Source organism: Pholis gunnellus (assembly GCF_910591455.1).
Source record: "Pholis gunnellus genome assembly, chromosome: 5".
Classification (NCBI taxonomy): Eukaryota; Metazoa; Chordata; class Actinopteri; order Perciformes; family Pholidae; genus Pholis; species Pholis gunnellus.
Genome location: NC_136531.1, coordinates 1,320,477 through 1,331,922, shown reverse-complemented (window position 1 = coordinate 1,331,922; position 11,446 = coordinate 1,320,477). Strand labels below are relative to the sequence as shown.

Sequence of the window (11,446 nt, the reverse complement as noted above, 5' to 3'; positions counted from 1 at the left end):
TGTGTGTGTGTGTGTGGAGAGTAAGGCTGTATGTGACAGAAAAATCAAGCGCTACATGCACATCATTCCAAACTCCGCCGTGGAAGCTGTGAGGATTGTAAATAACTGCTTTAGTCGGCTCGGAGACGACCACAGAGCAAAATCCTCCATCTTCTCATTATCTTGGCCTTTTTTTCTTTTCTGGAGTTTGACGTTTAGAGGCCTTCCAACTCAACAAAGTAGGCCTAGATCCCAGACCAGGTCTCTTGTGGGATCTGCTAGAAGCCTGTGTTTTTAGGTCAACTTCTCTTTTTTTCTAGAGTGGGGCAACTTACTGCCACTTGAGGACTAGAATTTAGAAACCTTTGTAGCTGAGGGTTCTGTCCGTCCTCGCCAAAGTCTGTTTGACCCGTCTGTCGGGGCCAAACAGCCAAAAACCTTCACCCTCATCTTCATCTTTTGGTTGCTGTCTCCCCAAAACCAACCATACGATTTCCCCCGAGCTCCCCTAACTCCCCCGCCCCCCCCGCCGACCCCCACTACCGTCGTCCGCCCGCCGCCGCCGCCGCCCACCCCCCGTTTTACGAGCTGGCGTGGCGACGCAAACTCACAAATATTTACTTCCTGTACATCAAGAGGAAAGGGGGCCCCCCTTTCGTGGAATGCGGCAACATGGGGGTGTTTGACCGCGGAGTTCAGATGCTGCTGACCACGGTGGGGGCCTTCGCCGCCTTCAGCCTTATGACCATCGCCGTGGGGACAGACTACTGGCTGTACTCGCGCGGCGTCTGCAAGGTCAAGAGCACCAACGAGAACGAGACCAGCAAGAAGAACGAGGAGGTGATGACGCACTCGGGCCTCTGGAGGACCTGCTGCCTGGAAGGTACTGAAGAAGACACGTATATATTATATATATATATATATATATACATACACATGCACAGATACACCAACAACACTACGCGCAGGCAGATCAATTCCTACATGCCCACACACACACACACACTCACATGCCCACACTTATTCTGTATGTACTGCATCCATTTCCACTCATGAAAACGCTCTCTCTGTAACCTACACACACCTCTGCTCTGTTCTATCCATCTATCTGCATACTTCCTTCTCCCTCCTTGCAATCTGTGACATCATATCCTTCCTCTTTTGTGTTCACAATGATTTACTTCATTAAAAATCCCAGCATTCCTCACTTCTTCACTCTGAAGAAGGAAATCCTAAAGCACAGCGTTTAAATGTTGAGAATGAATGCGGCTTCTTCCCAACAGGTGATTTGGATGAAACCTCCCGTTGCTTTCCTGTCTAGAGTGTTGGGTTCGTTGAGTCCGGTCCGTTATGGCCGGTGTACAGTTTGGCCCTTTCAGTCGTTCTTTTTTATTAGAGAGCAGCTCGGCTCTCTTAGCAAACAAGCCACACAGGACTCCAAATGACACGCATGGTCCAGCCCAGCAGAGAGCAGCTGACTCACGTGGCATCCGGTCCGGCTGTAAAGCTGGTAAATTGTCGGCGTTTCACATTCTGCTAAAACGGATCAAAGTGCTGCCTCCAGCAGTGTGCGTTTAGATTGATGCTCTTCATTTGTAGCGTAGTGTCTCGTGCCATTCTATCACTGAGCAGTTCTGGACGTCAGTTAACACCCGGTGTTAGAATAAGTCTCCACATGTTGTTGCTCTATTTGCAAATAAACACTTCCTGTGCCTAGTCTGCCTACAAATTAAAAAGAAGAAGAAGAAGAAATCAAAATTGCCCGAGACACAAAAGATGTCAGACGTCGTGGGCAGAGTCAGTGGAAGCTTTTTGTTGAGTTGCCTCTTGAACTGAATTCTCTGGTAAGCGGCGATGCCGGGCTTTTATTGTGAAAGGTCGGAACGGAAGCAGTGAATCTGTAATCCGCTGCTGTGGACAATGCGGGAGCAAAATAAATAGCATTTCCTCGTAAGTTTAGACACAAATTTTGGGAACCGACTTGAGATAAAAGGAGGAACAAAAGGAGAGCGGCTTTTATTTTCCCGTTACGTACTCGTCCGGGGGGGTCATGTGGTCAAACGCGTCCCAGAACACCTCGGCAAGTGGTCGGATCACGACGGGTCTTGGTGGTCGATTCCACTTGTATTTAGCGCTGTGGCGTGAGATGCACGTTACTACCAGGTGTGAACTGGGTCACATCGGGGTCCGACTGCACCACATGCCAGTCTGCGGGCCTTGGTCTGAACCAGCACCTGGTTGTTTGAGGGATTCACAGGCACAAAATGTTCACGTCCCTCCTTGGACTTGGAGCTAAAACTACAAAACCTGTTTGAACTTGACAAGTTGTATCTGCGATAGAAATGGTGGCTGTAAAGGAAAAAGGTTTGTTTGGGAGCTGAGACGGATAAAAATCTGGTTTCAAAACTGGCGCAGAATGACTTCGCCCCGACATAACGCATCAGTGTAACTATCGGACAAAGACCGGTGTCGGGTGTGTGTGTGTGTGTGTGTGCACGAGACAGAGAGACAAACGATGTGTTCACGACATCATGTAGTGTGACGCGTCGTTACGTTGTGTAGTGCGATAAAGAAACAAGACCTGAACTCTAAGCTTCAGATTAACACTGAAGTTTAAAAGTCTGCTGTGTCTCACAAGGATAGCAATACATAGCAAACACACACACACACACATGCTGCAGAGTGCCGACACACACCGTGTGCTCCACCTTCATCCTGAATCACATAAAACCTGCCCCAGATTTCACCCGATTCACAGGACACAGCCGCGTGCTGACGACGTCGTTTTCAGTGCATTCGTGGTATTTTTCTCCCAGGATGCAGTTGGTCGTCTCTCAGAGAAACTGTTTTGAGATTGTAAATGTGGGTTCACGAGAGTAGACGGGAGAGAGAAACTGTGACACAGCTTCCTTTGATATTCCATCACAATCTTTACCTCCAGACAACGACACCTAAAGTTGAATATCTGCCGATACCGACTAACAATCCAATACCAGCGCATTCTAAACTAATTATATCTCCATCTGTGTTACTTTATCTTTACATAGAGATAGATATTCATGTGTATATAGAACCTACATACTGTGTTCTGTTGTGGTTGTTTGCATAAATACACATACATCAAATGATTAGGGAATAAAAGATTGTATTTTTATTCATAATGTTTGCTTTGATTAACTTTAAATGATGTATTATAAGCTGCTTAGAGAAGTTGAACTGGTCATAATTCATTCACCAAAAACGACATTTTACAAAATAACATGTTAACACACGTTAACGTTATAAGTTACCTTTGCTTAATACTCATATCTACTGAATAGAAACGTCAACGCATCATAATGTAGCTCGATGCTACCTCCGTTAGCGTTAGCCGTTCGCTCCCGTTATTTGGCGTAAGTGGGACCGTGCTGCCCGCCGGATGCTAACGGCTAACAGCTAACGTTAACGAGCTCTCTTGCTGATTTCAACACAAGATTTGTTGTTCACAATGTAGCGTAATCAGGAAAGATAAAAGGCGGTTGCACGAGTGTTTAACCACAGGTGTGTAGTACTAGTTTGTGTCTGATACAGGCATCTCCACCAACAGCGTCCAGCTTTGGTTTACATGTGTGCTAAAAACAACATGTATGTGGTAGAATGACACACGCTGCTGAGTCAACACTCTTATAGTTTGATGCACCTACTCATGTACTGTGTGTGTGTGTGTGTGTGTGTTTACGTGCACGGACTCCTGACTCCGTTATTGTGACGTCGCGGTGTCACATCGGTTGATCCTCTCACACACACCTGCGTCCGGAGGCCTCGGCGTGGCTTTAACATCTGATCAGAGGAGATCCTCGCCTCGCTTTCACGCGTAATCACTGAACGACTTTCTTCTGCAACACGTCGACTACGTTTCACAGATCCGACACGGGTCGGAGTTCAAGGAAAAAAGCACGTGACATTTAAAAGGTTGCAGCTTAATCTGTAAGAAGTAGTTTTTGTCAGCTGGCATCATCTGAAAAATGAAATATAACTCCTAAATTCATGCTGTCGCTGATTTCTTTTTGCCTATTTCAACACTTTGCACAGTTATTATAGAAGTGTTACATTACATAACGCTCTCCTCTAGCAGCAGTCGTTGTCTCATATCGTTGTCAGTTGGCAACGACTTTATGAAATTCAACTCTAAAAAAAAAATCACAATCTATGCAATCCAGCTACCGTTTGGTTCCCTTGTGTTTGACTCCAGTCTTCTGTTCCCCGGTCCAGACGGGTGATTGTTGGTGTCACAGCGTGAGCAGGTGAAGCTGGAACATTATAACAGACAGACAGCTGTTCACCACCCTCAGTATTTCTGCACTAACCCAGAAAAAAGAGATACATTTTCTCAGCTTGAATCACTAAATCCTCATCCTGTTACAGGAGATAACTCAGCTCTTCAAACATACGCAAAACCAAAAAACTACACTATGTTTTTCATCAACATCTAAACATGTTTGATTATTCTTTTTACTTTGCTATCGATGCTTTTCAAGCTTTGTGGAGGCCTCGTTTAAACGTCTTTGGAGCGGAGAGGTGGCTCGGATCTTCACTCCTCCTTTGTTAAAGTTAAAGAAAAGAAAAACGGTCTTCAGGCTTTTGCTCCCGACGTATCCTCACACAACCTTTCGTACGATATCCTACGAAAAGTCTTCTCACAATAAAGACTGCTCGTTTTTCAAGCTCTGTAGGAATTGGTGCATTTATGAAATCACATTAAAGTCAAAGTCGTGGGAATGAATCGATAGTTTTGGATCAACTTAGACTCTGGTTTTGTTGTGAGTTTAAGGACTGAACGTGTTGCTTTCTTAAGACGGAGAACATGAAATCTTGGGAGGATGGGGATGGGTTGGGGGGGGGGGGGGTTGCAAAACTGTGTCAAATCACCAACACATTTTGTCGATGTGAACGCAGCCACGCCAACTCACTCCATGTGATATGCTTATTTTTCTTCCTGCCGGCTGAGCGGCTTCACTTCTTTCACACTCTTAAAGCTCGCTCGGTGTCCTTGGCACCGGAGATTTTTTTTTTCAAACGGTTTAAGAGCAAGAGAGGAATCTGAGAGAGAGATCCAGCTTCCCCGTGTGCTTCAGAGCCACAGTTTGCTTTATTGCTGCGTGGTGCAGAGAGAGAGAGAGAGAGAGAGAGAGAGGAATTGGGAGGTGTTGAGAAAGAGGAAAAAAAAAGAGGGAGGAAAAAAAAGAACAAGAGAGAGAAGGAGCAGGGTTTTTCTGTCACACCCCCTCCGGCATCCTGTGCTATCTTTAACACACGGGCCTGCGTTCTCTCTAACCTGTCCTGCCCCGGCGTTCAACACGCTACGTCACAGCGCGTGCTTTTATTATTCTAACGCCGGGCGAGATGCACCGATGCCTCTGACTTGACTGACTCGTCATCACGGCGACACGTTAGCGTCACAAAAAAGATCACACGTGACAGTTTCATGTTGAGCCAGCAGATTTGATTTCGGCTTCATGGCTCGGGCCCGTGTACTAACGTTGTGGACGTTTTGAGCGTGTGTGTGTGTGTGTGTGTGTGTGTGTGTGTGTGTGAGAGGCAGGCTGTCTCAGAGTTGGAGTGCATTACGCCGATGACATTAATTATGCTAATAGCCATCAGCTCCCTCAGCGTTGCAGTGCTGATCGTCAACAGAGCCTCTTTTATCTGAAGCTCCGGCTCCTGATGTGCCAGGATAGGAAAGTAACTAATTACAATGGAATCAGATTACACCCAAAAAAGAAACGCCTCTTTATCTAAAGCTCCAGTTAGTGGGTTAGGGTGGATGGGGAGAGCGACAAATGACTTGTAATCTGATTACTGAGGTAATCAGGAAGTTAGAATCACATGATCTCACTCAGACGTGTTGTCGGTGGAGACGGGGACCAGCTGATCACATGAGGTCTGGGATCTGTTAGGGAAATGTATAAAATGAAAACGCAGACGAATCGATTTGACAGGAGGAATATTCGTGGAACGCGTTAGAATCGAGGTAATATTCACGACGAGGCTTTCCTGGTGTGTTGATACGAGCTCACGACGTTATTGGTTGCAGGCGATGAGGCTCTCAGGCTGTTAGGAGCACATGTGGGTCAGTAAATCACAATCAGAGGACACAAAGCAGGAAGCGTATTATTATTAACTCTGTTATCTACAGAGGTTCTAATGCACCTTCAGCCTGCAGGTTCTCTTGTTTCAGTCACAGAAGAGTTGGATTGAGAATTAGAATATGAGTTAAATTAAGGAATAACTAGCAGTCTTATGAACGTATAGAGCAGGGATTGCCAAAGTGTGGTAAGGAGTTAGGAGTTAAGGGTTAGGAGTTAGGGGTTAGTAGTTAGGGTTTCAGAGTTAAGGGTTAGGGGTTAGGAGTTAAGGGTTAGTAGTTAGGGGTTAGGAGTTAGGGGTTAGGAGTTAAGGGTTAGGGGTTAAGGGTTAGGAGTTAGGGGTTAAGGGTTAGGAGTTAAGGGTTAAGGGTTAAGGGTTAGGAGTTAAGGGTTAGGAGTTAAGGGTTAAAGGTTAGGGGTTAAGGGTTAGGAGTTAAGGGTTAGGAGTTAAGGGTTAAGGGTTAGGGTTAGAAGTTAGGGGTTAAGGGTTAGGGGTTAAGGGTTAGGAGGTAGGGGTTAGGAGTTAAGGGTTAGGAGTTAGGGGTTAAGGGTTAGGAGTTAGGGGTTAAGGGTTAGGAGTTAAGGGTTAGGAGTTAAGGGTTAAGGGTTAGGAATTAGGGGTTAGGAGTTAGGGGTTAAGGGTTAGGAGTTAAGGGTTAGGAGTTAAGGGTTAGGAGTTAGGGGTTAAGGGTTAGGAGTTAGGGGTTAAGGGTTAGGAGTTAGGAGTTAAGGGTTAACTGACACTAGACATCAGTGAACGTCTGAGCAGGAACTCCACCGTCACTAAAACGAATCATTCCTCCACCTTTCTGACGTCACGAGTAACCAAATGTTTAAGGCGAGCGAAGGTGAGAGCCTGTTGGTGGCGACGCTCAGAGATGGAACTATTTCTGGTGATTCTGGAGGAGTGCTGGGCCGGAGACAATAAGAGCCATTGTTCTGCCTCTGCACCGAGGCTGGCAAACAGTCAGCATCCAGCCGCGCTCTGTGGGCGGCCGGATGCTGATACTGTAATAGAAGTGAGTGACGGGTCACGGCTGCCGTCAGACCTCAGCCGTCAGCGTGCTGCAGCCACACGACTCTTAACAAGGCAACACAAAACACACACAACTCATTGAGACGGCAACATCTCCGTCATGTAAAGTGTAAACCACAACGCTGCTGCTGTTATGCTACTTCATTACCTCCTGAGAGTCGTTGTGCAGGAGGTGCACTGCTGTCCTCCTCACATGACTCCTTCAGACCTTTAATGATGTGATGCAGTGCCTTCTAAATACCAGGTTTCACCTGATCATCCTCAATATACAATACATGTTCGGGTTTTATGCTCTATCAGCGTTTTAGCCTCGCTAGCTTGGCTAGCGAGGCTAGCATGGCTAGCATGGCTACGGGCGGTAATAAAACAGTAAATGTCTTTGTTTCGCTTTTTCATTTTCAATTGATTTATTCTAAGAATGTCTTTTATCTGTTTATTTATAAATGAGCGCTTCATATATTATACACTATATATTCTAGATATTCTTGTGCATCATTTTATTTAAATTTTCCAAAAACTGAGCGTAATATATTTTGGACTCTTTTGAGAACTTTTGGATCTCAACTAGAATTTAAACGAAGAGTTCTTTGGGTTTTGATCGAACAGCACGAGGTTAGAGTCCCAATTTAAAGTCATCTTTATAAAGTATGTGTTCACATACAAACTCTCAATGTGCAATTTACAGAGACGCTGCTCAAAGCTGAACAAAAGGTAAACATTACTATTAAAAGTAGGTTAAAAATAGGTGCATGAAGAAATAGATAGAACAAGCAAGCTAGCCAGTTGGACTCTGTGTGCCCGTCATGCTGGACGGATGGCCCCGTGTCGGTGGTCCAGCTGTGGAGGCCGGCTCCGGAGGTTCAGCCTGTCGTGGACTTCCATGATGGATCTTGCCCCGGGACAAGGTCTCTGGTTCTGAGGCAACAGACCGGAGCTGCCCTGGGGGCCCCGGACTTGACAGGTGGAGCTCAGCAGGCTCTAAATGCAGCTATTAATCTCCATCACGGCGGGTTTGAGAGCCAGCGAGCTGTGTGTGTGTGTGTGTGTGTGTGTGACAGGAGATATGTTTCTGGGAATGAGGTGTGAGTGTCTGCGAGTGTGTGTGTGTGTGTGTGTGTGTGTGTGTGTGTGTGTGTGTGTGTGTGTGTGTGTTTCAACCAGCATTCAATTTTAGCTTCCATCTCACTTTGTTACTGAAGCCTTCTGAACCTTTGAGAAGCTCAGCACAGTTAATACGCGCAGGCCTGGATCGACCACACGCAACCTTTGGGCTTCTGAAGCCGTTCTTTTTACGTAGAACCCGTTCGGCCCGTTTTCAAACTCACAGTTTGGGAACGATGTTCATTTTTCTAAGCTGTGACAGGAACGTGTTTAGGATCCGTGTGTGGACGTGAACATCGGTGTTATTGAGCCTTTGTAGAGCGATGAGTCACGTAGTAGAAGGTAATTGCATGTTGTATGTCATCATGTGTATGCGTGTGTATTTATCACATGGAGATACAAAACCTCTTCAGACATTAAAGGAACTTATTGTGAAGATTCACCTCAGAATTAGCGACTAAATGAGTTCCCTTTCTTGATCCGTCGGCACAAAGTTTAAAGAACACGCGCTGTGAAAGCACAGAAAAGTCGACTTGCTCTGAATAAAACTTGACATTGATCAGATCCATGTTCCGTGTGACAGTACGCATGACAAAAACAAGAGGATATTAAGTTAACGTGTGATTCTCGCACGGAAAAGCGTGTAAAAGCCTTCAGAACCAGGAGGATTCAGTTATGATGAAGTCAAGTCTCACATGGCCGGAGTTATTTGTGCACATACAGTCCGTGTGTTCGTCTGATTGAACACTAGTAGAGACGTAAACCTGCTCATGTTACTAGATGCAATCTATTGGTTCCGTGTACAGGGACACACGTTGTCTGTTGTTTTGCCAATTTAAAGTCGATTAGGAGTCGTGCACCAGTCATGGTGGACACATGTTGGTTTAGCTGCTACATTGTATATTAATATGCATAACGTGGATGAATCTGCACTGTGATGGCTTTGCTCAGTATCGTGACACTGCTGCTTGTGTTTACATTGAAAGTCTATGTTAAATAATGACCTCAACAAAACAAAAGTGCCGTTATTACTTAATTCATTGAAGTAATCCAGCCCATCGGGTCAAATCAGAGAGAAATAAGTGTTGAACTTCCTTCCTCTGCTACAAACGCTCCAATAAATACAGCAGTCGCATCGTCGTGTGCCAAAAGACTAAAACCAGTACAATGAGAAAAACTTACCATATAGTATATATTCATATATATATATATATATATACATATACACATATATATATATTTATCATCTGCTACCACCCAGCGGAGGTTTAACCCTTAATGACCTTTTTCCTCATCAGCTAATTAATGCAGTCGACCCACCTTCAGTTTTGCAGCAGCAACTCTCCTCTCTCCTCTCTCCTCTCTCCTCTCTCCTCTCTCCTCTCTGGTGGGGGGGGGGTATCTACGGCCACATGGCGCTGTGTAACTATGGCGATTCAGCGCTCTGTCGGCGGCACAAGGCCGCCTGTCAAACAGACATCGCGGCCTCTCAATCAAAGAGGCTGTTTACGCCACCTGGGACTGACACACACTCCGCTCCATGGGGAGGGACATCCATCACACACACACACACACACACACACACACACACACACACGCAGGAACATATTAGAGACACGAGGACATTCAGACTGAACACACGACGGGCGATAACAACACGTTTAATATAAATGAAAACTTGCTTTGTAAACATGCACCGTGTGATTGTTTATCACGATGTGTGTTGTGATTAAATCTGCATGAACATGTTTTATTATTAAAACAAAGCAAGCTTGTGCTTTCTAGTCGACAGCCTCGCTGATTCCTAGAAAGCTTCTACCGTCAGGAAAACGTCCTGTGATGCTGATTCATACAGTCCCACGTTATGTGGTGTAAACTGTATATACGGACATATAACACATGAGGAATACGACAGGTTGTGTTTTCTGTTCAGCTGCTTTTATTTAATGTCAAGCTAATCTGATCAGAGTAAAACAAACTGGTCGTCCCCCACAGACGCTATGCAACCTGATTGTGTTATTGTGAGTGGACCAGAACAAGTGTTTGTAGCGTTTGAGCCCCAAAAAGAGTTTTATTCTGAACAATGTTAACAGCTTTCTGTTATATTTTGTAATATTTGTAGCGCAAAACTAGGATAAGTGATCTGATTTGTTAAGAATATCTTTTAAAAGCAAACTCAAAAATCAATACATTTGAAGTGTTAAGCCGGTGCTTCACGTGTTAAAGCTGCATTCTCTCTAGTGTCCACCAGGGGGCGACTCCTCTGGTTGTATAGAAGTCTATGAGAAAATGACTCTACTTCTCTCTTGATTTATTACCTCAGTAAACATTGTAAACATGAGTTTATGGTCTCAATCTCTAGTTTCAAGTCTTCTTCAATACAGCATGATGTTCATTTAGTAAATGATGGTCCATTTAGAGTCAAACAGACCATAAAGCAGGGGATGCTTTAGGGGCGGGGCTACACGGTGATTGCCAGGTCGACACCAGAGACGTATACGGCGTCTCTACGTCACTCCTCCTCAGTCCACATATGGTCACTTCCTGTTCACTGGTTGCAAAAAAGTCAAGATGGCGACGACCAAAACGGCGAACTCAAGGCCTCAAAACACAGTTTATGATGTTTGACAGAGGAGCTGTAGTGACAGACATATTTAAAATGTGCAACACAGAGCGCAACAACACGGAGGCTCCATAGTCCTAAACCAAGAGAGCAAACTTTATTACTCCGTTCAACCTTTACGAAGGCGGACCAAACACACTCCTGTTCTTACCTTTCACAATAAAAGCCCCAGACACACACACACACACACTGTTAGTGTTGTAACTCAGAAAAGTAGCTTAATGTAGCTTAGGCTATACAACAGTTGACCTCAGACAGACTGAGACGCTGCTCTGGGTCAACATCTTAAATAGTCAACAGCAAACTTTCTATAGAAAAAGTGCTGCAGCTGTCGAAATCTGCATCGATGCCGGTATTTAAAGTTTTGATGCTAAATATTTGCAGGCAAGTTTTTTTTTTGCATTTTCATGTAAAGGCCTTTAGTGTGGACATGACTGGGATTCATTCAAGTTTATTTTAGAGTCCTGGAGAGAAAAAGAAAAAGAGTTAGAAAGCCATACATTATTTTGTGTAACAGAAATAACATTCCTTTACTTATCTTTATGTATTTATTTAAGTTGAGAGCCCACTGTCTTACAGTAT

The 11,446-nt window shown here is 44.9% G+C and overlaps 1 protein-coding gene across 1 annotated transcript in view; it reads left to right on the top strand.

The window, feature by feature from the left end:
• Positions 1–645: 645 nt before the first annotated feature.
• Positions 646–11,446, top strand: part of cacng2b (calcium channel, voltage-dependent, gamma subunit 2b) — a gene marked incomplete at its 3' end in the record, with an annotated part of 50,727 nt that continues 39,926 nt past the window's right edge. Inside the window, exon 1 of the mRNA XM_079159156.1 lies at positions 646–862. Within this exon, the coding sequence (XP_079015282.1) occupies positions 652–862 (211 nt within the window). The 5' untranslated portion in view covers positions 646–651. The remainder of the gene's footprint in view (positions 863–11,446) is intronic.